Raw genomic sequence first — 27,965 nt, forward strand, 5'->3', positions numbered from 1 at the left:
TTTTGTTGAATGGTAGCTGTTTCAGTGGTTACCTTTTGGTTTGATGGTTTGTTTTTATAGGGCAGAGAAAGTTTACCCAAATTACAAGCAGTTGCCAGTATTGCCTGAAGAAAAATGTCATCCTGACATTGATTTCTTCGGGGAATGAATCATGCAGCCATATAACTTTTAGCAGTGCTGTCTGTCTAGATTTGTGATCTTTTTCTTTCTTTTAGTACAAAGTTTGTCACTTGAAACAATGTGTGATGTCTCGTCTTAAGCATATTTATAGTTTTCCCTCTGTTTACCAACAGTTCTGTTCTGTGTGTCATTTGTGTCTGGCATATGCATCATCACTAGTTCCATTTCAGTATAGAAACCCATAATTTCACTTTATATTTTGTCTATATGCATCATTTTTGTGGCTATGTTTTATCCATGATGGGGCATTACTTGGAGGCCTTCTTAATGATAGAAACCATAATGTGTCCCAAATATAGCACAGTATGGATAATTGCAGACAGGAGTTTAGGGGTATTTTTGGCTTTGACAATTAATGACTGCCTGCATGGAAGTTTTATTGAATTGCATCACATAAAAAACTGCAAACAGAAAACCAATGGCACATTCCTTTGGAGATCTCCCTTGGGCTCATCTAATCCAAAGAAAGTCAAAATGGCCAAATCTTTAAATCAGCACAAACAGAAAACCTAAGTAATGAATACAGCTTGATAGATTTCCTCAGGCCAGATCCTGTTCACTTGAAATCTCCCACCTAGGAGGAAAGGATTGAGGAATCCCAGGAGCAGCAAAATCAAAGCAGCAGATGTTTCTAGTCTGGATCCAATCTCATGTAATTAGAAAAACAGATAAACCATAACTTCTCATTTTCTCATCCCTGCTTTCTTTTTAAGATTGCTCAATTCCCTTCTTTTCTTGTTGTATTACTGTGGCTCCCTGTTACTTACTATTTATTAAGTGCTTATTGATGCAAATCTTCAGAGATATAAGCCATAATATTAGTCCTGATGTTTAGGGGCTCTTGTCAATAAATCTCATCTCTTGCCCTCTGCTTCCTTGAAAAAGGGTAGCTCAGCATTCAGTTTCTGACTCCACTGCCCACCCCCCCATGGAGCAGCACTCATTGGACATGTGCCTGTCTGTATGGCACAGCATGACAGCAGGTACAGTGATCACATCTGAGGAAGTTGTCGCTAAGCTTTCAGTTACTAGCTCATTCCTCATCACAAATCCTTCTTAAAGAAAACAGTGTGAATATCTTCCTAGTGCTAATTGGCAGTAATTCACTTTCAGACTGATTAAGCCTAGACATTTTTTTTTTTTAAAGTTACCATTGAAAATAAGCCACTTCCAGCTGGGGAACTGGCATAGGCAGCATTGAGCAGGATGCAAGTCAAAATCTATTTCCAATGCTCATCTGTACCCTTGTGAAATTGGCTTCCCACCTCTGTGAGCAGGCACTGCGCCATCCTGCTGCATGGCTACAAGGGTGGGCAGCCAAGCCAACATGTGCACACACTGACTGTGGGCAGAAAGGGCACAAATCCAAGCCCAGGAATGTGGATGCAACAGCATGGCTGGAGTGTAAGCACAGATTCAACAGTAAATGGACTGTGTCAACAGCATGAAGCTAGAATCGCCTCTGATATCAGCCAAACAGCCTCCTTCACTGTGTGAAGTCATTTTCATTGCCGAGGGATCAAGACATATACTGCACCCGAAAAGAAAAGAGGTGAAGAAGGAGAACAGCAGTCAGATCTTTATGATGGGTTGTACATTCATGCTCTGCCTGACTTTGCATAGTCTTTTTTCTTTTGATTAGGTTGTTAGTCTTTGGAAAGGGAACAACTGATCTGTAATGCAGCATTATGGATGCTTTGAATGGCAAACCTCTTCTGTGCTATAAAGCCAAGGAGCAGTTAAAATGAGAGGTAATCTCTTACCATTAACCCAGCTGCTGACAAGTTCAGGTTTATTCTTAGCTGCTTCTGCTAAGAACTTAAGAATGTGCTTTTAACTGCCCAAGGGGTAAGACCTCTTTGCCACAGAACAGTACAAGAACGTGCCAGGATCTACTCTTTGCTCCCAACTCATGCTACTGACCAAATTGCAAGCACTTAGCAGATATTTCCTGTCCCTTAGAGTGAAAGTGACCCTGACACCCATAAGAATAAAGCTGGAATCTCCAAAACACTTGGAGAAATGACAGTGCTACATGTTTTACTGATACTGTTGGACACAGTCTGACACTGTCTTTGGAACTGATTTAATCTTACTTATAAACTCATAAATTCTTTTGAATGCTGTCATTAAATTCTATACATTAAACAAAACCATGCCCCAGTTTTTTGGTGATGAGAATTACTGTGCTGATTTATGAACCTTTCTTCTATATCTAATATTGCTACAGCCAGAGAGCAGGTAGATTAAAAAGTAAAGCATCCAAGTAGGCGTCACTTCCTATGTGGGGATGAGACAAATAAAAACTTGAAGTCTAGGAGAATCCTGCCTCAGGGAAAAATGCAGAAAGCTCTATGGTTCTTAAGAGTTTCCATCAATGATAAAGTCATTACTATTCAGAAATCTTTTTATAAGCCCTGTAGCTCATTTTTTTCCTTGCCAGAAGTGGCTCAGCAGTTATTCCAAGTGATGTGAATTACTCCAAATTGGTAGAAGTCACAGCAGTCCTTTTATCCCGTCTATGCTAGTACTCTACTTTATATGTTAAACCACTATTAAACTAAAAACCAGCCCTAATGACATCACATTGTACACCTAAGCAAGTATCCACAATTCAGAGGTATGCATATGAACTCGGGAGTGGAATCCAGACTTCTAGTTTCCAAATCACGTGTCAAAAGCTCTATACCAGCAATAATCAGCACTGAGTAGGAAAACCTCATAATTTTAAAATCTTTCTTCATTACACAAAACTTGAACTTGTAAAAAGACTTAATTCATTAGCAGGTTAAAAAAAAAAAAGCAAACACAACAAAACAAAGAGCTTTCTGAGTAAGAACTGAGTGAAGGAGTTTTTTTCCTTTAGTTTTGTTATGCTATCAAGTGCAAAATAAGCCACCACCATCACCCTGACTCCCTTACACTAGCAAACAGTCTGGCAGACAGTAACTAGGAAGATGGGAGAATGAGGTTCAAAACTTTCTTTTTCTTGCCAGAAAGACACCCCCACAGACATGAAACCAATGTTACAACACATTACACAACACTGTGCATCTCCAAACAGCAGGGAAACAACTTAGGACGTAAGACAGAGTTCACTGGGCAGGACAGATGTCTTGAGACACATTTGGTAGCAGGGTTCAGGCAGTGACAAAGGCCAGGAGCCTCTGGGCTTGCAGGGAGGTTTTCAAGCTTTCTCTGGTTTCCTGCTCTCTCATTTTCCTCACATCCTTGCCCTCCCTTTTAGCTGGGGATCTTGCAGGGCAGGTAGCTGCCTCCTGGTTTGTTGATGTTTCTTTTGCAAACTGCTGAAGAAAGTGTTAAAAGCTGTTTGGCTCTAGCTCTCTTTGGAAACTGTGCAGCATAGTTTGAACTGAAAAGGAAGAAAAAAAGAGAAACAAAATAATTATAAATCTAGATGATCTGTATAATAATAACCTATAAGGTTAACCTATAACATGGATAATGCAAGACACATCAGCTGAATTCTAGGACCAGGAGACTAAGAACAAGTAGGACTGGTAGAGCTTGAAGTTTGAAGTTTTGTCATTGCTCTGCATGATAAACAGGTTTCATATAAAATCCACAGGTCAGCACACCACCTATGTACGACTTTATCATTTTAGGGTTTTCTCCTGGACACAAGCCTGACATCTGCCATCTCTTGTGCCTGTGTCTGCCACCATCACACGGCTTTTTCCAGAGCACCCCACACAGCTCATGGAAGGGTTTGAGAGCATGCTGGAAAGCAAAGCTCAGCTTTGCCCTAATCCAAGGCTTTGCACAAGGTTCTGTCAGTTTGTGCTTCAATGTCAGTGACTTTTCTGTTCTCTTACAAAATGTTAGAGAGCAGAATCAACCCTTTCCAGTTTGTCATGGTGGGGAGTATATCTATTCTCTTGGGGCAACTTGTGCACTGCTTTGCCACTGATCCATACTATAAACTTAGAAAGCAAACACAAAGGACTGCACACCAGTGCTATTTCAGTTCACAGTTGTGTGTCCAGGTCTGTTTCTAAATAGAAATACTTTCATTAGCCATGCAATCCTCTGTTTAATTGCTTACATGATTTTTTTTTTTTTTTTAAAGAAAGTAGCCTCAAACCAGAATGGGAAGGCAGGACAGAAGTGTGATTCCAGGCAGAACATTATATTTGGTTCCTATTTCTGCAGCCCAAAATAACTACTCTCCAAAGGGCATCAGGAATGTTCAAATTCCAGAGCCAGAAATGAGCTCCATAGCTCAAGATATGATGTGATCTCTAGGAGGAGAGTGAAGAACTCTAAAAGACAGAAATGCCTGAGATAAGAATGTAAAAATCTGAGGCTGGGTACATGCCCATAATCTCTCATGTGTAAACAAACAGTTAAATTTATGTCAGGGAGCAGCATGTTTAGTTTTCTGAAGAAGACATGTTTCCCAGAAGGAATTACATAAATATTTATGAAAATGAAGCAGGAAATATTTTCCCAGGGTAGGACACTGTTCAGCACTGCATCAGGTCAGTAGAAGCTGGGGTTTATTTTGTCAGTCTTCCCCTGGAACTGAATCATTGCCCTCTTGTTTGCAAAAATCTGTTCTGACACAGGAAGAGGCTGCACTTAGATAAACACAATTACAAGCCACATTGAGTATTTAATTTCTATCACATCTCTGAATGCATATGTGAATGCCTTACATTTTTGGATAGCTTCTCTGAGTGATTGCATGCAAAACAATAGCAGTAAGTATCCATCTTAGGCCTCTCTGAAAGGCTGGTGCCGTTATGTCAAAGATGTCTTCCGTAGAACTGAAAGTCTGCAGGCTAACAGAGCATTCTCAATCCAGGTGTTCACTATAAAAGTGCTTAGAACACAATCACTGTGAGCCAGGACAGTCTTGCTAAGTGCAAAAGTTAAAAACAAAAAGTCATAATGCAGTGCTACCTGAGTGAGCAGAAGTTACACACAACTGAGATCTGTTCACAAAATGGGGTACAGGGTTCAGTACTGTACCTCATAAAGCATCCAGCAGCTCCCTGAATCTGTGGTCTGCAACCCAAGCTCCTTAAGAGATTTTGGTGCTGACCAGCTGTTCTGTTCCCTGGGCACCAGCTGTCTCAAAATCCCTCCTGCCTCACAGGAGATATGTACAGCTGGAACCTGTGTCAGCTTTTCTGTTTAAGGGCTAAAAGCTGAGGGGCATAGGAGTGGGAAAGGAGAGGAGCATCCCAAGAAGGGGTTGTAAGCTCTAGTGCAGACCTAAGGTTCTCCCAGAATGCCATCCCTGTGTCAGACCAGAAAAAGCTCACACCCATCCCTCAAGGTACCAAACTCAACAGAAAGCCGAACTCATCAGCAGGAAACCAGGGGGATCATAGTTGATAGCAGAGCATATATTTCTATATGGCCGAGGCTGATGAAGCCTCCCAAACATCCAACAAGAAATATCTATGATCATTAGATTCCTACAAGCTCTGTTTACTGAACATATAAGCCAGAAGATTTTGGACAATTTTGTCCTTAGGTTGTTTCTTTCTGTCAGTTATTTGCAGGCATATCAAAATCTAGTCATTGTTTGTATCTTAATCAGAGGAACAGCAACAGGTGGAGACTGTGTTTACAGGCTCAAGTAGCCATTGCATGGGGTCAAAACCAAGAATGGGATTTTACAAAATAGCTGTAGGATTACTTTTCTCCTTACACATTGCAAACCAAAATACTCTGTCCTTCTTCTTCCATTTTCTCTAAGCTTTGCCACCATGATTGATGTATCCAGCATGACAGAATGAAACACCCCAAATCATCATGACCCCTGATACCAGAAGAGAAGCCATCTAGGATCCCAAAGCAAGAAAATATTCTACCTTTTTTTTTCTTCAGGTGCTCCCAAGTTTATTCAGTACTGTAAAGTACAGAAGGGGAAAGTTCTCCTTAATACTGAATTTGGGTCAGAAAGGACACCAGCAGACTCTCAACTCTTACGGATGAATCAGCCCATGGTTACAAGCAGGATGTATTAACCTGGATTCCAACCACAGGATCTGTGACTCTACAAATGATGAAAATTTGCTGTAGATCTGCCCCCTTTTGATGGACACTATTTCAGCATGTTGTCTGTGCTCCTTACAGTCTGTTGACATTTAACTACTAACATTGAAGAGTAAGCAAATGAAGGTTATGCAAATTTCCAAGGAAGTTACTTGGACTCCAAATAGACAACACACAGGTTACCTGACTAGTGCTCATCTCAAAGAACAGAATCTTTCTGGATATTTTTTGGTGTGTTTTCAGGGTTTCCTTGTAAAACATCCATGCCCTTGGAATTGTTTGTTTTGTGACCTTTATGTCTGGACAATGTGGCCTAGTTTGTTTTTCTTTCTTGCCTACAGTCATTTCTTTAAGCCTGATTCAATGAGAATTAATATGCACAATAAGCACTCTGTTTCATTAAATCTCCATCAGCAATGAAGCTACTTGAAGATATTTCAGGGAAACTGGTTTGATAAATACTGATTTGCCAAAACCCAAGCTTTTCATGGTAGTATATCAGTTTTGATGGACTGCCTGTTAAGGCAGGTTTTCTAGCTCCAGGACAGCATTCCTGGTCCAACACACGGGAAGACATAACTGATTAACACACACCCTTGTAATAAACCACTATAACCTTAAGGCTCTACTGCAAGCACTGGTTTGAAATAGGCAGAGAAATAATTCAAATCTGGATCTCCTACATTTTAAGTAAGTATTTTCATTTACCAAGGTTTTAGATCCATTAAATCTAATTTCTCACAGTATTTTCAGGGGGCTTGTGACTGTAATGGATGTGGGGTGGGGGTGGGGGTGGGAGTGGGGGTGGGGGAAGAGTAGGGTCTTTATTTATTTTCTAAAGTGGAATGAAAACATTTGTAAATTATCACAGCACTGTCAGAAAAATGTTCCCTGCTTAGTCCCGGATAGTAACTGAAGTAGTTAAACAAATGGTTTCCTCTCTCACTTACACTTACCCCTCTTTATCCCTGATAAATAACAAACAAGTCACTGTAAGTCTCTCAGTACTGTGGAACAGATAGCATCATTCATGTCAGTTTGGCAACATTTCCCAAAATGCCTCCTCCAAACCTAAGTACACTAGCTTCCCACTCCTACGCTCTCTATTCTTGCTCTTACATTGACCTTCTGCTCACAAAATGGAAAGTGAAGAGAAGAAAAAGTTAAATAAAACAGATTTACAGTGTACAAGTCAGAGGCACTGTGCCCAATGCAAATCACAGAGGAACAAGTTTATTTCTGGTATGACTCTACTCAACTACAATCCTGGCTTTGTCCTTCCTCCACATTAGCTGCATGTACCCCTTATCAAGGCCACATTTGAGGGGGTAAGTTAGATGACATTCTTTAAGACAGAGACGACTGTTTATTTCTGAAAAGCACTGTATACAGTTAAACAACAAAAAAAACGTGTTTTGAAAAGGGGGGCAGTCTATGAGCAGGCTAGAAGGAAAAAGGGAGAGGAGTATCTTGACCCTTCTTAGGACTTTGGCCAACATTTTATCACAGATGAAAGCCTGAAGTCAGAGCTTTTCTTCAGGCTTTAAGAAAAGGTATTCACTCTTACATCGGTACTGCTACTTATTCTATATGCCCAAAGGCTGAAATGTAGGACTAGGGAACCAATATTCTCTTAAATAGTGAGGAAAGCCTCTCAAAAGCTATTAGCATAGGAAATACATTTTTTCCTAGAATGGAAAACAAACATGCTCTCACACACTACATAGTTCAAAAGCCTAGTGCAGCTTTTTGAGTAGCTGTCTCATTGTATGAGAAACCAGAATTTAACAAAATTCCTGGAAATATTACAAATAGTCATCTCCCCTTTCTTTTCTGCCAGGCTACCATGAACATCCTCCTATCCCTGGCTACTGTGCTCTCCTTAAGAGAAAGCTAGAGTTTTTTCTAGGAAGGGATTGCACACAGATAGGTATATATCATAGCTCCTTCCAAGAGGGAGGATGCATGCAACCTGTTCCTCCATCCAAGAGGCCTCCTACACTAGTTTCAGGGTCTCAGCACCCCGCTGAATACCAGAAGGCTACCTCAGGATTTGAACCAGCTGCAGTTTCCTGGACAACCAAAGATAACGTTCTGTTGTGATTTGTGCTACACCATTATCTCAATATATGGCCTCTCCCACTGCATGGGAAAAGTGATATAGGAGAAGGTGACGCAGTCATTCAAGCTCATCTTGTGCCATTCTTCAGTCCTGAAGTGTGTTGTCAGAGACTGAAATAGTTCATGCCTCAAACATTGATACAAAGTTTTGCTCATTATAACAAAAACTGTATAAAGAAGGTACAACCAAAGAAGGCTCCCTGAAGGTACCTGACTGGAACTTTGGACTGTAAGTTAAACCACTAAGATTAGATAAAGGGAAAACCCATTCTTTAATCATCTCAGGCCTAGGAAAAAACAAACAAGGCTGAAGAAGGGGAATGCATCCACAAGAAAGCCAAACACAGCAGAGATTCTTCCCTGGCTGAGTTTGGGGTGGGGGAAACCACAGCATGCAGAAGCCAGGTTTACACAGGCTCACCCCACCAAAATAAGGGGGGAAGAGGAGGTTTTGGGTGTAACCTCTGGTCAGAGGCAGTGAACACCCACCCTCCCTTACACAAACTGGCCCAGCTGTGGAACCCCCAACCCCACAGGCCATTCACGTGAGAGGCAGCTGAGGGGGAGTCATAATCCATCAAAGGCCCCCCAGAGTGCCCCCCCCGAGTCATTCCTGAAGCCTTGCACCACAGGACTGCACGTGATGCAACAAACCCAGAGTCTGTTATAAGAGACAATGGCAAACTCCCCCACCAATGGAGGTGCCTGGGTTTTCCTACCTAGCCTGAGTGTCTATTAACCCATCAGATTCTATGCTTTTCAGGACGACCTTCACCACCAAGAAGACCAGCTGGAGAGGATCAACAGATCATCATTGGGATCCATGGAGTGGTGATATTTTCCTTATTCTGTCCCTATCACTCTCTTTCTGTCCCCTCCACCTGTTTTCTATGTCTTTCTTTCTTTCTCTCTCATATTTACTATCAAGTAAAACCCATGCTATTATCACTGGCATATGGTCTCATTTGCACCTTAATTTGGGCAGAGGCATTTCTAAGAACTTTAGTAACCAGAATCGTAACACGTGTCCTTTCTGTACTGTGTCTAGCAGCATGAGCTGGGCTGGGGGCTAGCATTGTGGAGCTATCTGTAAGCATCATTTGTGGTTTTCAGGCTAAAACACCCATGGATAATGTCAACTTTTCATTTGCTACTCTGGGGACTGTGGGTACCTGGCACCCAAAAGGTGAGATATAGCACCGGTGATTTCCAGCCACAGCGGACTGGCAGCTCATCTGTTGTCACTAACAGTCTCCTTGGAGGAAAGTCTTTATGGAAAAGTATCGCTACATATTATATGCAGTCTGCACTACTCTTCCACCACAAAACCAGCCAAATGTATCCTATAACTAATTAGTACACACTTCGATACAATACCGAAGTCTTTTGTCCCTTGAGTAAGTGAAAAGCTGGGCATGAAGAATCAGAGGAGGAAAAAAATTACAAGAGAGATATTCCCATATGTTGGAGAAATTTTCCATGGCAAAGGCAGCTAAATATCTCACAGATAAGCGATAAATTGGAATAAACAGCTGTCAGTGTTAAATAAATATCCTGGATAATGTGCAGGACAGAAATAACTACAGCATCGTCAAACTCCTTTCTTCACTTTATTTAGCTGTTGTTGCATGTAGCTCCCAATCTTTCCACTGCTCCCGTTAGTGAAGCATTTATTTTTGAGTCAGCTGCATTTCTTAAGACTGTAACAACGAAAGGCATTTCCTGAGAAACTGCAAGGATGAGCAGCAAGAAAGAACAACTGCTAAGGAAATACAGGACCCTTATAGTGTTTTTTATCTTGCAAGTTCAGATCTTTGGTTTTGATGTTGATAATCGACCTACAACAGATGTCTGCTCAACACACACAATTTTACCTGGACCAAAAGGTGAGGAATTATCAGGTTGCTAATGCTGAGACAAGTGCTGATAAAGGCTGATTTTTTAAAAATAGAGACTTGGAGGGCTTGTGGCATAGGCTGGGCTTGAAAGATGTGAAATATTGTAGACTGTACAAACATCTAGTAAACTGTAACTGTAATGGGGGAAAATGAAGAAGCAAGGAGATTTAAATTTGCATTTCTTTAGTTTCAGGAATAGTGTCACATATTTTCATATAAGTTAGAGGTGTCTTTTTGCATCTTTCTCCAGCCACATAAATCTTCTCTTATTGCTTGTGCTCATCACACCATGAATACAGCTAACAGATACAAACTGAGGGACTTGTCTAAAAGTAGGCACATATTACAAACTTAATGGTTAATGGTCTGCTTTGTGTCTACAGACAGGAAGAGATATGCAATATTTAAAATGATCAAACTGCCATTATTTCCAAATGTTTACTTGTACACACATCTCTGCTACATTCATCAGACCTCATCCAGTAGCTCTTGTTGAATTAAACAGGACCTTTCCTACAGATTTCAACAAGAACTAGATCAACTCTGACACATACAGGTCTTTTATCTTCAAAACACTTTGCAAATATCTGAAACCAAATTTTCTGCATGAACATACTTTTTCTGTAACACAACTAATGTCAATGAAATTGCCTGAAGAGTATCTTATTAGGTCCACGACATACAAATCTATCTTGCAGTGGCAGATCTAAAATATGTATTACACACCACGGCTATTGCAGTTTCAAACTATTGCTTTCTTTTTAGTAATTCATTGTATTTTTCTATAGGCTACAGACTGAGAGAAAAAAAAATGCAGCTGATTTAAATTTAAAGCAGGGAAAAGATTATCAGGTCAAGAGCTTGCTACAGACTCATTTGTTTTTATGATGGATTATTCAAATGCATGTCGCTTAAAGGACCATTTTTAATCAGGAAATTAATTTCTTTATGATTACAATCCAAGCTTAAACTTTTGCTGCCACAGCAATGTAATGTAATGATCCCCAAGGGAGCTAGTGGGTGTTGATTTAGTTAGTATCTAAATAATGGCAGGCTGGAGAACACAGTTTGACAGAATTGTGTTTAACAAGTCATAGGCTAATGAGGGGGTCTTGTGACAACACAGGATAGCTGGGACTCCAGCTGGCTTCTGTGGTCTACCTTGTACAGGGAGCATTTGCAGGGTAGGTATTATAGTTCTTTCTAAATGTGGTACTGAGAAAGTCAGAATTTAGCCATTACCAGTCCTATTCTTCCCGCATGACATCAAGACACAAGATGAGACCAGCAGTTCATTGGCACAGCTCAAACTACTGCTTTAGGTCACCATTACCAAGATCTATGATTGGTAGAAGGGGTATTGAGTAAATCACCTCCAAATTACTGGCTCACATCCACTGCAGGTCATCAAATATATTTTGGAGACTCTGTGATATGATCCTGTAGATTAATTTCAGTTCCTACCAGAGCTGAGCTCATCCAGGACAGCTATGAGTAGCCCTTAATGGCACTGGTTGTTTTAACTGCTAGTCATCTGGGCAATTAAAGACTGAGCAGGCTGCGTGTATGAACTACCCTGTTACTTTTTAGGCAGCATGAAACATGCTTCCCTAGTATGCCAGAAGAAAGTCTGTCCTGCTGTCATTTTTCCCTTATCCATCTTATGTCTATGGACTCAGAACACATGATCCCAAGCTTATAACCACATCCACAGGCAGCACTTTGCTGCTTGAACTCTAACCTTAACAATGGACAAGCCTCTGACTTTTGCTGCTGTAGTTTTTATTCCCTGTGCTACATCTGTTGTGTCCCTTTGTTCACTGTTCTCATAAAAATGGGGTTTGACTCACCCTGAACAAGTTTCACCCCCTCACCTCCATCTGCTCAGCATCTCAGCTGTGGTAAAATATGGTGGTGCTCCCACAAGACAGAGGTGCTGGTCTCACACATTATGTTGACCAGCTTTTTCTACCACCACAGGCTAGAGTCCTGTTGTGGCAACTTCCTCCTTCCATGAGAACATGGAAGTGTCTAATGGGCCAAAGCAACCACAAGTGCAAGGAATTAAAAGGTATTCAACAGCTGTAAGACTGCCTAGACTGTCCCACTTCACCTATCCCAGTGCAAGGCATAAATTGTCCTATAGGCTAGATCCAATCTGTGTGCTACACAGATGGACCCCGGTCCTGTGCAGCAGAGACACTGCTGTTTCCATCACACAGAACAGCAGACAGGAGAGCACAGAGGGAGAAGTGGGGGTGTTTGGAGAGTTCAGAATTTTTAACCCTTTATTGCCTGCACTATTGGAGGCTGCATGACTCAATCCCCTGGACATTCACAGTTGCTACAAGGAGCAAGTGCCCAACCTCTTCACATTCTCACCCCGAAAATCACCTGTTAAAGGGTTTTGAACGTAGGCCACTTATACAAGCCACATGTAAGTTGTCCAAGTTACTTTGGCCAAGCCATATTCTTCCCCTTCAGAAACATCTCTTTGTTATGCTTATACCTGAGATGTCACAAGAGAAGTATGACATGAGCAGTGAGATGAAAAAAAAAGGGTAATTCCAGGCTGATTATCAGAAGTCTTCAAACCGCCTGTGACAGTCCCACCAGCTCCCAGAAAGCATGAGGCAAAACCAGAGGCCATCATGCTTAACAATAAGAGCTAGAAAATACTCTGGAAGACTGCAGTGTCCCAGGAAGAGGAGGAATGCAGTGAACATCCTGTCAGCCTTTGCAGGTTGTGCCGCAAGGACAGCAGCGGGTATGAGCTCCAGTGCTCAGTGTGACGAACCCGGCGGGTTCCAGCCCCACCTCTCGTGGCTCACTCAGTGCTTGGCAGGTGCTGCCATCCCCCCACAGCTGCTGGTTCCCCTCACTGGGGTGAGCAAATGAAACCTGAAGCTTGTTTGCAAAGAATTATGCAAAAAAATTTGCCAAACAGGCACTCCAGAAAAACAGAAAATTAAAAAAAAAATTTTAAAAAGCGAAAGGCAAATTCTGGCACCCTTCTCCATTTCCTTTTCTAGGGAACACTCAGGTCTCTTCTCAAAAAGAGGGGATTATTTTCAATGAAAATAGCCCACTGCAATGGCTGTCTTGTATTGCCTTCCTGAAAAATGATTTGAGGTACACAGCCATTTGGCTTATATGGCAGTTAAAAACAGAAAGGTGTGAGGCATTTTCTAGGATTTTTATCGAAATACCCTAGGAACATGCCCCCACGTCCCCACCCCCCCCCCCAAAAAAAAAAAAAAAAAAAGGTACAGATTTTCAGTGTTCATAACTAGCGATTTTTGATGTTTGACCCAAGATGTTAGGAACAACTTGGTCCTAGCTGGGCTGTTGTGGCACAGGAACTCTGAAAACTTGCATCTTACATTAGGTAATGCTGATCCACGGCTGAGTAACTGAGGCAATAACGACCATGCTCTGTACTTCATTGAATTCTTGGGTCCAAAGAGAATCAAGAGATCAAGCATAAACAAAACAATGAATTTTCCAGGGCAGCCAGGTGCTTGGCCTAGCAAAAGTAGTCATGGCCCTATTGCTTACTTTTTACCTTTCCAAGCCTGGAAGCAAAGCAGGCTGGCTGTTGCTGCTGCTGGGAAAGGATGTGGGACTGTGGGCAGGCAGCAGGTAACACAGTGAGAGCAAAGGCACCAGCTGTTGGTTGTTGTCCTGGCAGCATCAGGACGATCAGGTTCTGCTCCCCTGGGCTCCGCCTTTGAGGGGTGTCCCAGCTCTGTTCTTTTTTCCAGCCTGCTCTCCCCTAGACTGCAAGCTCCGTTTTGTCTGATCTGCAAAGGAAATTTTAAGTGGGCTGCTAACATAGATGAGACAGGAGTTGACCTGCTCTGAGTAAATCAATAAGCAACAACATGAGGACTGAAATAAGCAGAGGAGGACCCAAAACTCTGACTCCTGAACTCCCATTAAATATGTGAGCAGGGGGAGGAGAAGACTAGAGCAGGGACTGGCAATGCAGAAGCTGATTTCACATGGATTCATGGGAGCTCAGCACTTCAGAAGACTGGCTCTAGATCTTGCTATCTGTCCCTGGTCCCTGATTCATTTCCTCTGAAATCCAGACACAAGAACTTAGAAGGTCTTGAATCAGATCCAGATTGAGAAACTGGAATGAGATGAAATCTGAAGAGCACCGGGAGTTTCCCATAGCAATTTAGATGTAAAATGTTTCCTTATCATTATTTCTGACAAACAATGCTTATAAACTCTGTGACATTGGCTGGTACCTCAAAATAGCATTTACTGTGGTCACCAGTATAGCTGTCCATCTCTCAGCTTTAATTGCACTTAGACAGTTCCACTCCTGGAAAATCTCAAACTCTCTCAGAAACCAGATATGCTGCTATCCACATTGCCTTCCAAAAAAACAAAATGCCTTACCACTCCTATAGCTGTTCAAATATGTAACTAAACTTCCCTCTTGTTTCATCTGAAGAGTCCTTTAATTTCAACACATAATTCTATTTATCATGGCTTTTAGAATTCCTCATTTTAGCACACAGTAAGTTTCTGGAACTTATCAGCCTGAGCAACAAAGCATGTATGTGGGGACTTAAAGACATAAATTCAAAAGATAGTGGGTCTGTATTTCTTACCAATGGCAGTCTGATTCCTCACTGAAGCCACCATAATTCATGGGTCTCTGAGATCATGTCAGAATGGCAGGCAACAGGCTGGGAAAATCAAATCAGGCAGACCAAGTAAAAGGAGAATCAAGAATGATTGAAATTACTTCTGTGTTATTAAAGAAATAATGCATATTCCATTCATGCACAAAGGCTCAGGGTTTCAAATAATACAAGTCAGCAGAGGTTCACTGAACCTACTGAAGGCTTGGGTATGCCTCATGCAGTGCAGTAGGAGAGGAGGATATTTCTAATGAAGTCAGTAGATATTTATAAGTAGAAAAGCAATCATAGAATTCTTTTTTTTTTCTTGACGATTCTTTCTATTTCACAAGGGAAGGGCTTTTACTGTCTAATTTGAACCTGGGTGAAGAACGATAACCTGTGTAAGAATGGTGCATATGTAGGAGCCCTGCACATTCCTGCAGGACACCTGGGAGAGTGTGGGTGCAGTTTCACTCTACAGCTGAACATACTACTCAACTCTCAGGTTTTCTGACAAAAAGGGAGGCCAGACATCTTTTTCTTCCACTCTGACCATGTGGTCCCACCCTCACCTTGAGCTGGCTCACCTATTTCACAGAATCACAGAATATTCTGAGTTGGAAGGGACTCACAAAGATCAGTGAATCCAACTCTTAGGTGAATGGCCCATCTGGGGCTGGAACCCACAAGCTCAGCGTGGTCAGCACCATGCTCTGACCCTGGGCTCTTCACTGAGCTGCTTCAGCTCACTTGCTAAAAATGTGTATCTACCTTATTGATATTCCTCTGTTTATGGAGCTGAATTTCTTCAAAACAGGGTCAAAAGAGTGCTCAACATCAGGCAGAGGGGAGGGAGGCATGCAGGGCAATGCTGGGAACTGAAGGGAGGAGGAAGGACAGGGAAGGAAGCATCATGTCAGACAGGCAGCTGACGTCAAGAAATCCCATCCTCACTAGCCAAATACAGCATGAAAGCAAGAATGCACTCTGTTATGGGAAATTTGCAAAGGATCTAAAAGACACTGAAAGTGAAATTAGAGGAATTTTTGAGTCTTTCCATTGACGTAACTGTGACGCGCTCGTACATTGGAAATACAAACTGGGCTGTGTTTGCTTATTTCTTAAAGTCTGCAACTCCCTCTGGTGACAAGCCCTCTCTGTAGATACTGTGCATGCACAAGTGCTGCAAAGTTTCTCCATGCTCAGAGTCACTCTGTCTCCCAGGCTGCAGAGCCAATCCTGTGGCTATCTGTAAGGTTCTTCCAGGAGGGCAGGATTCAGTTGCTCCTGGAGGGATCTCAAGGCTTCAGAATTATGCTCATCTCCTTATCCTCTTAGTTTAATTCCCCGGATAGGCAGAAATCACCTGTGCTCTTCAAACTCAGCTTCTGGAGGTGGAGAGGGTTGCTCTAAGAACATGAAACATGGAGCTCAGCAGAACTGTGTCACACATGTAACAAATTCCATATGAAGCCTTTGTGGTAGGACATTGGCTATGCCTAGGAATGATAAATGCATCCAAGGCAAGCAGTGCAAAGCTGCTTGCCTTGCTTGACAATACCACCCATGTGGTATTCTCACCAAGATTAAACATCCTTCCCCCCTCACAGAAAATCAGACATTAGGCTAAGGGCTTTTCAAGGACTTTTGAGCTGGTAGTGGGATTTTTTCAATTTAGAGTACCTGATGTAGGAGAACAACTGTGCCGTAGCCCAGCGTAAAGTGATGCTTCTATCATTTGAAAGGGTGGGCAGGCCCTGGATTCTGGAGGTAGATATACCTGCAAAAGAGAGGATGAGAAAGCCTTAACATTTCTGCAGTATTTTTGCTCAGGAGACAGGAACTGGAGCTGACCTGAGGCCATGGCTTGCCAGCACACCTGACAAAGTGGTTCCCTGGAGTCTCTTAGCATAGCTCCAAGTGTGCTGAGAGGTACTCATGCATAAGCCCAGCTCGGAGTCTTCTCCCAGTTTTAGCCTTTAGGCAGCCTGTAGGCATGCTCTCAGCCTGATGCAGGGCTGTCTCTGTAGATAAATGTGGGCTCCATAACTTCCAGGAATTACACCCTGGGTCTCCAAGAACCATGCTCAGCCCTTGATTACAAGACATGGAGAGCCACTAAACATATGTGAGCAATACCAATGAACCTGAAAACATCCTCAATTCATGAATACAAACCAGATAAATTGCCCACAAAAGATTCAGCAGGGAAATCTAAGTCACTTGAAAGTCAGTAAATTCTTACAAATTAAATTCTTACCAAAGGTAACCTCTCAACACTGTGTTATGTAGTCAAACTCCAAAAAAGACAGAGCCCCTTTCAACTGCCTAAAAATCCTGCTGGTGGTTAGACCTTCAGCATTTTCCTGAGCTTGTTTATAGAAGGTCTGTGGTTCCCTCTTAATTACAATTAAAATTTTCTAATGGCTGCAAAATTCACTTACTTGTTATGGCTTCTGCTCTTCTGCCTCACAGTCCCAAGCTGGAAGAGTCTAGTAATTTACTGCTTCAGGTGTCCCTTTTAGCAATCTGGTGTTTTATATCTGTGACACAGAACAAACAAATCAACCTGACGAAATACTAATGAGGCTGAGAAATGGTCTTACTTCAGTTAATGACTCGACTGCTTCTTCACCCATGCTTCAAATGCCAGTGACACCCTCGCAACTGCAGTTTTAAGGTGACAATCTGCTAATTAGGTTAAAATTTAACCTCAGGCTGCCCCAAGTGCAAAGCAGCACAAAGGAGAGGTTAACCCCTAGGTACATACGAGGTCAGGGATCAGAAAATTCATTTAGCACAAAGCACAGTACTACAAAACTACAGCCCAGAGTACTAGCAGGACAGATTTTTTTCTGGAAGATTGAAAAAAAGGTGGCTAATGCAGTGGATGGCTTGTCCACATGAAGCCCCAGAGGAAACGGAGGGATATTTATTGTAAACTAAAAATAAAGCTAACTCAACCCCTGCCCGAAACAGTCAGCCAACCTCTCACAGGCTCTCCTACCTGGTTGCAAATCATAGCGAGACCACAAGAGGGGAGCACAACCCAAGAGTTCACATTTCATGCCAAATTTTGAGATCACAGCACACAGCAGCTAAAGGAGGACACAGGATGTACCATATCAGCAGGCACTGGGCTTAACCTAGTCTTAAATTAACAATAAAATTGTATCACTAACTAATACTGTTTGTTTCTACCCTTGTTTTGTAATGGCCTACTAATTCTCAGATGGCATATGGGGAGAAAAGCAGGATAACCCTGTCTTACAGATAGAGAAATTACTGTTCTTCCCATTTTCCTGGATATGAAAATTTAGACAAGAGTGTGACAGGCTCCTGATTTGATTTTCCCAGCCTGTTGCCCTGCCGTTCTGACATGATCTCAGAGATCTCTCAGAAACCAGATACGCTGCTATCCACATTGCCTTCCAAAAAACAAAATGCCTTACCACTTCCTATAGATGTTCAAATCTATAACTAAACTTCCCTCTTGTTTCATCTGAAGAGTCTTTTAATTTCAACACATAATTCTACTTATCATGGCTTTTAGAATTCCTCATTTTAGCACACAGTAAGTTTCTGGAGCTTATCAGCCTGAGCAACAAAGCATGTATGTGGGGACTTAAAGACATAAATTCAAAAGATAGTGGGTCTGTATTTCTTACCAATGGCAGTCTGATTCCTCACTGAAGCCACCATAATTCATGGGTCTCTGAGACCAATGTAATGATCAGTCTTAAAGCAACCATGGGAAGGAAGGTACTTGCTCCCAAGTACATTAAAAAAATCATTGAGCTCTTTGCCACTTGATATTTATTATAAGGGCCAAAAATATAAATAGGTTTAAAAAGCACAAGGCTAATTAGTGGAGGGAAGAATCACTAGCAGCTGTTCATGAGGGGAGGGGATGCAGTGCTTGGCTCAGATAAGCCCTTTAACCATTCCTGTGAGAGGTTGGAAGTGACAGCCTGGGTCATAGTCACCCTCAGTGCAGCCAGTTCCCTGAACGCCTTCTGCCAGGGCTGGAGGCACCATCCTTGGTGAGACAGGTTCTTGGTCTTGTCACATACTGCTGTTCTGTCCTCAACTCTCTGGCTGACATCCAGACAGACTTCCCTCCCTTGGCTGTCCATATACTGAACCACAGCCTCTTCTCCCCTTCTGGGCAGCAGGCACAGACACAACTGGCTGCCACTACCAGGTGAGATCCTGGCTGAGCCAAGAGACTGTGGCACTGCTTCCCACTGCACGGCAAGGCTCACTGCCGACATGGGAAGGGAGCAACGAGAGAGAGAGGCTCTGGAAGGCTGCCTGTGTTCAGTGATGGTCATTTGGTGCAGGCAAGTTGTCTCCTCCCCACCTCCACCCACCTCTGCCAGGGGAAAAAAAATTATTCTTGGGATTTGACTCCAAACTAAGAAGATGAGAAAAATCAACTTTAGTTGTGCCTCCAATTTCCTGCATAATGCAAAGACACATTGTATGCTATTTATGGCAGGAAGTAACATTTCTTTCTGAATAATTGCTGCCTTGCACCTTTAGACTGTAAGCTGCCCAGGGAGAGAGTAAAAGTGCTTATACAGAACTATACAGAAACCCGTGTAATAGGGTCTTGATCTCATTTAGAGAAATCTCTGCACTACTACAATAAATGCAACGATTTTGCCTCTTATAGATGCTCTGGGTATGACCTTTTCAAAATAAAACATTGGAGTAATTGCAAAACAAGTTTCTTGTATCAACACACAAATGCCATCTGTCAAAAATGAAGGCAAGAATTGTGTCATATCAAGTGCCAAGGTCTATGTCAAGATCTATTTCAACACATTTACATTCCTCTCATTCCGAATGCATCTGCATACCCTGAACACAGAGTCACTAGGAATGGAATCACTGGGAACAATTAACTAGGAACCTGTTTCCTCCCTTGGCAGTTTGCCCATGTGCACAAGTTTCCCAATACCAAAAGATGGGCTTATTTATCTGCTTTATAGCTAATAACACTTAAAGTGTAGTAGTAGAAATTGGTGTTGTATAATTCTCATGTTGTAACAGCCTCTCTGAAAGGGAAAGTTTTTAGCTTTTCCTAATGATGGTCAGATTCCTCATCTCTTCTCAGGAAATTTATCCCATGGCTACTGTGCCTTCAATGTGAAATAAAAAGAAAAATGTAGGAAAAAAAACCCCTGTGAAATTTACTTTCTGAGTGTGTATGGTTGTACTTACTGCACTGAGAGAAATGTACCATGATGTTTTCTTTCTGTTTTTTGGAAGGGGATGAAGGTGAAAAGGGAGACAGAGGAGAAGTAGGCAAACAAGGAAAGGTTGGACCAAAAGGACCTAAAGGTATTTATGATGGTTTTATGATGGTTTGTTGACTATTACTGGTATATGAATATCATTATACACAACTGTACTGATTCATATGTTTAATGCTTTTCATTCCTGTTGCACCAGTGGATTTCACAATCCTGTCAAACATTAATTGGTGAACATAACAATACTTAGAGAGCTCAGTTCAATTCCTACTGATACTTAAGACAAATATATATGGCTGTCATGCGTGTGATTCAGAAAACCCATATCATATATATAATCAGAAAGATTACTCTTACTGAAATTAGCCGTTAGTTGAAACTGAATTTTGAGCATTATTGCCTAGCAATACATCAGGATGCTCAATAAAATTTGGTTTCAGCTGTCTGTATTCTGCAGAAAAGCAAACAAAGCCATACACAGAAAAAAAAAGTTCCTCTGATCAAACAGCATCCAAGATGAGAACAAGGAGTGGCACGTATTTCAGGACTTGGCTCAGTTAAACATATCCCATATCCACAGTGTGACCTGGGCAGATCATTTGGAGGCACCAGATGTGACGGTGTCAGCCTCGTTTGCATACTCTAATTCAAAAGCTTCATTTATCTTAAGAGTTTAATGATAATGCATATCCAAGATCTTTCTTCTTTGACTGTGGTTTAAGACTAATCAGGAAAGTTTTTACTTTCATAGAAACTTTAAAATCACTCTGTTATTATTGTCATAATAAAAAAACTTTTTCAATTTTTAAATGCATTCTTACGATTTTGCTTCTTACCTTAAAATGATCATCAGGTAAGATACAAGGAATTCAGGGAATCAACCATTTACAAAGCATGTTATTGATGTTAAATTCATTTTGCAAACTGAGATTCCCTAGATTGGCCTGTCATCATTAGACAGCTATTTTAGAACTTAAACTATTTATTAATCAGTTAAAAAGGACATCTGTTATTTTGGTGCTCTGAAGACTGGGAAAACACATACAGCAAAATTAGTAGCTCCCTACTTACAGTCCTGCTAGCAGAAGGACTCCCAGCAAAGCTGCAAGGACTTTACCTCAAGGAAGAAGGAAAGCATTATGCCTGGGGCAGAGAAAAATAAAAACTGTCAGCCTGGTTTGACTGTGAAGTAAATCACTAGCAGTTTTAGTTTCTATTTTCTGTGAGACAATATGATGTTTCTGGGCATTTGAACAGGCAGTTCTATTAAGGTTCCTTGCAATGTCCTACAGTCATACCCTACAGCAGCAGAGATCTGTGCTGTACTCCTCCAAATATCCTCAGGGCTGTGCTCACTTGACTTTGCCACACAAGCAGACTGGCCCCACTCAGGAAAAACAGCAGCAGTAGAGACCTAAACCATGCCTCAGAAAAGAAATTACAGCAACCATCCATACTCATTTCCTCTTCCTTTCTTCTCTTAGGAAACAAAGGACCAGTGGGTGATGTTGGTGACCAGGGAATGCTTGGTAAAATTGGTCCAATTGGTGGAAAGGGTAAGCTCTGGTCTGGGAATTTTCTTGGGTTTTTTTCCCTGAAGGTAAATATGTGCTTTGTGAGAGTTCCAGATATGGAGTAATATTAGATAATGGTATGACCAATGCTCTCCAAATAAAGTTATGCATAAAGATTGGTGATGAGAGCTAACTGAAGTATCCTGGTTTTCTACATGCAATATATCCAACTTATTTGGCTAAAATAATTTGTTTTATGAGTTAAGACATCAGTCCTCTTTGATGGATCTAGTTGAAGATGTTTCTGCTCATTGCAGGGGGGTTGGACTAGATGACCTTCAAAGGTCCCTTCCACCCCAAACTATTCTATGATTCTGTGGTAAAAGAGGAAGGGAGAAATCCAGTTCCTGTGAAGTAAATCCTCTGAACACTCTAAGAGACAAATTTGTGCCTCTGATTTGGACACTGAAGGCCTAAGTCAAAGTCCTGCTGCTGCTGCTGAGGATGTCACACCTTGTTACCTGCACTACTGTGGGTCACGTGAACAAGCAATACACAGGCCATCCTGGTAAGGAAGGAATTCAGTTTTAAGAAGGCACTCACATGAGCAGGGATGGCAACTACCTGCAAATCAAGGTACACTCCAAATCTGCCTGGACAATAATTTATCAAATTGTGCTCTACTGATCTTGAGAAGAAGCTCAGGCATTCTTTTCTGATGTTCCTAAAGAGCTACTTAAGAAGGAATATTACTTCTGCCACAAGGAGACCTGCCTTGAAAGCTGATAAGGGACACCACCATTCCCAGGGGAGCTCTGTGGTCTCTAACCAGCACAGCAGCCTGGGTATGCTGGGGAGTGGGTGGAACAGTCTCTCTGGGGAGCTTCTCAAACCAATGTTCTTAATAAACCTTTCATGGCCTCTAGCCGGCCTCAGTATCAGACAAGAAGAAAAGATTTTGACCTGATGGATTAATTTTCACAAGTACCTAGACAACTGAAAACTCAGTTATTTCCTAAGATGTCTTCAATCCCCAAAGGAGACAAAATTTGAGAATCTCACAAGTTGCTTTTCTTTATCTGAAAGGAAACCAATGTTCTGAACCTTTAAATCAAGCTCTTTTTTAGTCTGAATGCACAATTTATTGTTCCCTTACAGTTTTTTCTCATTTTCTTTATTTGCTGGAGCAAAGGTCACTAAGTCACTGTTTAAATCTATGATTAAACATTCGAGTTCTTAATGAAACAACCCTGAAATTCCAGCTTGCAAGTGTGCAGTGTCAAGCACTGCCAATTAAAATGACAGCCAACATCTAAATTCTTTAAAAAACCACAACCATGTAAAGTAAAAAGTGTATCAAAACATGACCATCAATAACGAAGACCAAGTATTAGCATTTTTGGCTTCTGAAGGTTCAGTTCATAAAAGAAGAACAGACACAAATTTCAGATAAAGTCCATCTGTTCCTGACCCAAATTACTGCTGAGATTTTTTAAAGAGCTAGTCACCTCCAGTTATACAGTAGCAGAGCACTTGGAAAAGTATTTCTATCACTTTTATAATTTACAAAAGAAGGGGAGAGCAGCTGGATGAAAATAAATCCCATTTCCATAAACTGAAATGAAATGCTGCTCCTTAATGACCTCCCTCCATGCAGGTGCCACACACAATCTCTTGCACACAGGAATTCAGCGGCACATCTGGTGCCTCATCCCACCGTGGAGCTACTGAACCTGAGGAAGGGCTCTGTCCTGCAGCTCCTGAGAGAACCCAGATCTCACCTTGTCAAGATTTCTTGAGTGCTTTCAGCCTCTCAGGATCATTTTTTCAGTTTATATTTAAAGTAAGTGGTACCAGGAACCAGCAGCACACAAGATGCCTGTGTTATCAGTGAGTTAGCTATTAAAGGGTTCTCATTTCCATGCACCAGAATTAATCGTGGTTTGTTTAACTTGGCACATCTTCCAGTACATCTATCAGGGCTTCCTATCAAAAGCACACTGTTAATCTATTATTAAACAGGTTTTTGAATACGCTTCCCTGACAGGTGCACTGTCTGAGATCTGAGAATTTATTTTCTTCTTTATTCAGGTGACAAAGGAACCAAAGGCTTACCAGGAGTTTCAGGAAAAAAAGGAAAAGCAGGTATGCTATGGATCCTTCTGTGCAGAATGGCCAAGTCTGCTAGATCTTTGATTTCAGGATTGGTCTGTATTGAATTCTATGAAATTTTGAGGCCTGTGGAAAAACTCAAGAATATATGAAATGTAAAGAAGAGACTGAAAATGTTCTGTCGAACAAAATGAAGGGTAGTGTAGAGATATGACTGATTTCTATGAATACACCAGCAGACACAAAATATGAAGTCACCCAAATTCAGGGGCAATGTTTGATATCATAAAAACTAACACACAGGCCAGCAGTATGCATTTGTACTGGATACTAGAAGAAAGTTTCTTAATATCAAAGGAATCAAGCCCTTTAACAGTTTCCTGGAGCATGGGAATGAAAAAAGTAAGCTATTTAAAATAGAACATAATCTGTTGTCAAATTAATGCAATGCATTTGCTTACAGGAGGAGAATTTGACTCTGATGAACTAGAAAGTCATTCTCAGTCCTAGTAACCCTGAATGGTTACCCACATTGAACTTACACTTGTGTTTATTTTTAAGAGATTTCATATAAGATGACCATTTGGTTCTTAATGGGAAACCATCAGCAACTTACTTTCTTTCTGGGAACAGAAGAAGAAACAAAACCTCTACCAAGCCAAATTCCAGTTTCCAAAAAAAACCAAACCCAACCAAACCAACTGAGTTTCAGTGCTTAAAAGCTATTGATTATTTGGGTTGGTATTAACTTGCTTAAGCCAGTTAGCAAGGGGATGGTACAAAGTGTACAGAACCAAAACATTAATCACTTTGTTCAACAGAAGTATAGCCATTGGGGTAAGGACTGGCTCTCCATAAGCGGAGCCCAGGTCTTCAGAAGCTTTGGAAGTGAGCTACAGGTGACTCTCTATGCACACACACACAAATGCTTCTAAGCAGATAAATCCTCTGTCCTTTGTATTGCATCAGGCACGGTCTGTGACTGTGGAAGATACCGCAGATTTGTTGGACAACTGAACATCAATGTTGCTCGTCTTAACACATCCATCAAGTTTGTGAAGAATGGTAAGGATCCCTGTGTATTTGACGGGATTTATTTCACTCCAATCACAGATATCATTGCTATTCTTCTACCATTGCTGCTCTATGGCAGCGTCCACAGATGACCTAGAGGGAGGGTCCTCTGTTTTAGGCACTCTGAAAACCTACAAAGGTCTTGTCTTAGCAGTCACATTCATTTTCTCCTACATGGAAAGGGTCTGAAAAGCTATCTATACCCCTGTGTTTCTATCCCTGGGCACTCTTTCACAATCTGTATTCAAATACATACAAAGCCATGGGAGTGATCCAGAGTTAGACATTGCCATTTGACCATTTAGCATGCCTTAGTACTAGAATTTGATTAGTACTAGATATCCAGGAAATAAAACTGAAGTGTCACCGGAGACGTGCCAATCAGGACTGAACAGTTCTTGTCCTAATGTGGGCAAAGTACTTGATAATCTCACTAGTCATATCAATCTCTGATCATGTCCTCATCATTCATCATAAATACAGTGGTGGGAATACTTTTCCTCCTTCCCTTCTATTAATTCTAATGTAAAAGTCATCTCATTGTCATGTTGGAATAGAATAACCTTCAGCATCTGTTGACATGCGATTAAGCAATTTTTCTTCTCCTTTAAAGTTATAGCAGGTATCAGGGAGACAGATGAGAAATTCTATTACATTGTGAAAGAAGAGAAGAATTTCAGAGAAGCCTTGATCCACTGCAGGGACAGAGGAGGATCACTGGCCATGCCTAAAGATGAGGCAACCAATGCCTTGATTGCTGACTACATCTCCAGCAGTGGCCTGTTCCGAGCTTTCATTGGGCTGAATGACATGGAAAGAGAAGGACAGTTCATGTATGCAGACAACAGCCCACTGCAGAACTACAGTAACTGGAAGAAAGGGGAGCCTCACGACCCAGCTGGTCACGAGGACTGTGTGGAAATGCTCAGCACAGGAGAGTGGAACGACTCCGAGTGCCAAGTCACCATCTACTTTGTCTGTGAATTCCTCAAGAAGAGGAAATAAATGTGCCAGAGAATGTGCCTGGCACCTGCTGTACATACAATAACCCGTCCTCATTCATTTACTGTAGGAAAGCAAATCAGGGATAGGAAACCAGAGATAGGGCTCAATCCAGCCCTCACATCACTGGGCTCAGCAAGAGTAACTACTGTTTAGTCATCAGTGACCACAAAGTCAGCACAGGTCCACAGGGGGCATCCAGCCAGCTGTGAATTTTTATTTCATTTCTACATGCATTTTAGGGTGAGCATTTCTATGTGTAATTTAGGGGTAAATTTAGAGCACACAGAGGTGAACATAATTTCACCAGTTCCAGAAATAGTAAGATCATTGGTATATGAAGTACTGATGTGACTTGCACAGTCCACAGATGGAAAGAGCATGACCTTCATTAATCTCTGATACCTGCACAGGGAGTCCCAGTAATTTCCCTAATGACTTGAGAGCTGTGAGAAAAGATTTTCAGGATCTCTTGAAAAAATCCTTCTTTTGTTAGAATCATAATTTGAGGTGGAAAGGATCTCGAGGTCATTTTGTTAAATCTTGCATGCAAAGTAGGACCAACTTCAAACTTCGAAGTTTTTATATTCTCCTTAATTTGACTGTGCAATTATATTGCCTGATAGGCATTTATCTGGTTTTCTGTAAAGCCTTTGACATGGTCCCCTATAATAATATTCTCTTTAAATTGGAGAGATGGATTCAATGGGTGGACTGTTAGGCGGATATGGAATTGGTTAGATGTTCAAACCCAGAGGGTGTTGGTCAATGGCTCAGAGTCCCAATGGACATCAGTGACCAGAGATATCCCTCAGGGATCTGTATTGGGACCAGTGCTATTTAATATCTCCATTAATGACATAGACAAAGGTATCAAGTGCACCCTCAGCACATTTGCAGATGGCACCAAACTGGGTGGTACAGTTGACACACCTGAGGGACGGGATGCCATCCAGAGGGACCAGGCTCAAGAAGTGGCCCATGGGAACCACATGAGGTTTAACAAGACCAAGTGCAAGGTGCTACACTTGAGTTAGGGCAACCCCTGGTATCAGTCCAGGTGAGGGATGAACAGATCAAGAGCAGCCCTGTTGAGAAGGACTCTTGCTGCCTGTTCGGAGCTTCCCTTCCCCCTCCCCAAGACAAGCCAGGACTTGCCTCTGCCATGGGTTCCGAACTCCTTTGTTCCAAGCGCCGGCAAAACCAAATGTAACTCAGACTCTTCAGCAGTGTCTGATTGGCCGCTCACCCCGGGTCCGCCCCCAGTCCTCCCCTTTCCCCTCCTCCGAATAAAAGAAGGGCCCAAGAGGGGGACCGCCCTCTTTGGCTTTGCAATCCTTCTGCGAACATCTGTGTGTTTCTGTTTCTAAGCTTCTAATTGCAGGAATCAAGCAAGCTGAAGACTATATTTCTCCTTCTTTGCTTCCACTGGTGGTATCAGCTTTGTAGCTACTGTTTGCCGCTTTTAGAGCTACTGAAATGCTGGATTGCCCATGCTACCTCTCTAGGCTGCCCGAGGCTTTCTAAGGCATTGAACTACGAGCCTAGCCAGTAAAAAGCTGTAAGTATCTCCACAAAGGACTTGGGGGTGCTGGTGGATGGGAGGCTGGACATGAGCTGGCAGTGTGCACTCACAGGCCAGAAAGCCAAATGTGTCCCAGGCTGCATCCAAAACCCTGTGATTCTGCCCCTCTGCTCTGGTGAGACCCCACCTGCAGTGCTGCATCCAGCTCTGGGGTTCTCAGAAGAGAAAGGCCATGACCTATTTGAGTGAGTTCAGAGGAGGCCACCAAGATGATCAGAGGGATGGAATACCTCTTCTGTGAGGAAAGGCTGAGAGATTTGGTTTTATTCAGCCTGGAAAAAAAAAAGACTTTGGGGTGACCTAGTTGTGGCCTTCTGGCACCTAAAAGGAGTCTACAAGGAAAATGGAGAGAGACTTTTTGCAAAGACATGTAGTGACAGGACAAGGGGGAATGAGTTTAAATGGAAAGAGAGTAGGTCTCGGTTAGATATCAGGAAGAAATTCTGTATTGTGAGGGTGGTGAGGCACTGGAACAGGATACCTCGAGAAGATATGGATGCCCCATCCCTGGAAGTGTTCAAGGCCAGGTTGGATGGAGTGCTGAG

The 27,965-nt window shown here is 41.9% G+C and overlaps 1 protein-coding gene and 1 long non-coding RNA gene across 11 annotated transcripts in view; one reads left to right on the forward strand and one right to left on the reverse strand.

Moving 5' to 3' along the window:
* Positions 1 to 506: 506 nt before the first annotated feature.
* LOC116454915 overlaps positions 507 to 27,965 on the reverse strand; it is a 42,064-nt gene continuing 14,605 nt past the window's right edge. For 5 of the 9 annotated variants that reach the window (XR_004244240.1, XR_004244241.1, XR_004244243.1 and 2 more), the window contains 5 exons: positions 17,317 to 17,415; positions 16,556 to 16,652; positions 14,858 to 14,935; positions 13,795 to 14,032; positions 507 to 3,553 (listed from right to left, as the gene is read on the reverse strand). This is a non-coding gene — a long non-coding RNA (uncharacterized LOC116454915). Of the gene's footprint in view, positions 3,554 to 13,787; positions 14,033 to 14,857; positions 14,936 to 16,555; positions 16,653 to 17,316; positions 17,416 to 21,204; positions 21,277 to 23,428; positions 23,524 to 27,965 lie in introns of those variants that run through there. The other 4 variants (XR_004244239.1, XR_004244237.1, XR_004244245.1 and 1 more) reach the window with 4 other exon arrangements.
* Positions 9,011 to 26,983, forward strand: COLEC10 (collectin subfamily member 10). Of its 2 annotated transcripts, XM_032132051.1 has the most exons (7): positions 9,011 to 9,159; positions 9,445 to 10,217; positions 20,150 to 20,221; positions 21,618 to 21,689; positions 23,739 to 23,792; positions 24,729 to 24,824; positions 25,447 to 26,983. In XM_032132051.1, exons 2-7 carry the CDS (start codon positions 10,070 to 10,072, stop codon positions 25,836 to 25,838), a joined length of 834 nt encoding a protein of 277 aa, XP_031987942.1. In that variant the 5' UTR covers positions 9,011 to 9,159; positions 9,445 to 10,069; the 3' UTR covers positions 25,839 to 26,983. The 2 variants fall into 2 exon arrangements, with proteins under 2 accessions (XP_031987942.1, XP_031987933.1); XM_032132042.1 differs by having other exon boundaries at positions 9,011 to 10,217.

The sequence above is a fragment of the Corvus moneduloides genome, chromosome 1 (genome assembly GCF_009650955.1).
Source record: "Corvus moneduloides isolate bCorMon1 chromosome 1, bCorMon1.pri, whole genome shotgun sequence".
NCBI classification, from domain to species: domain Eukaryota; kingdom Metazoa; phylum Chordata; class Aves; order Passeriformes; family Corvidae; genus Corvus; species Corvus moneduloides.

Excerpts from the sequence above, each read along its gene's own strand:
- COLEC10 (XM_032132042.1), top strand. The coding sequence starts at position 10,070 with ATGAGCAGCAAGAAAGAACAACTGCTAAGGAAATACAGGACCCTTATA. Across the intron at positions 20,222-21,617 it reads TGGACCAAAAGGACCTAAAG|GAAACAAAGGACCAGTGGGT; the intron begins GTATTTATGATG and ends TTCTTCTCTTAG. Across the intron at positions 24,825-25,446 it reads CATCAAGTTTGTGAAGAATG|TTATAGCAGGTATCAGGGAG; the intron begins GTAAGGATCCCT and ends TCTCCTTTAAAG.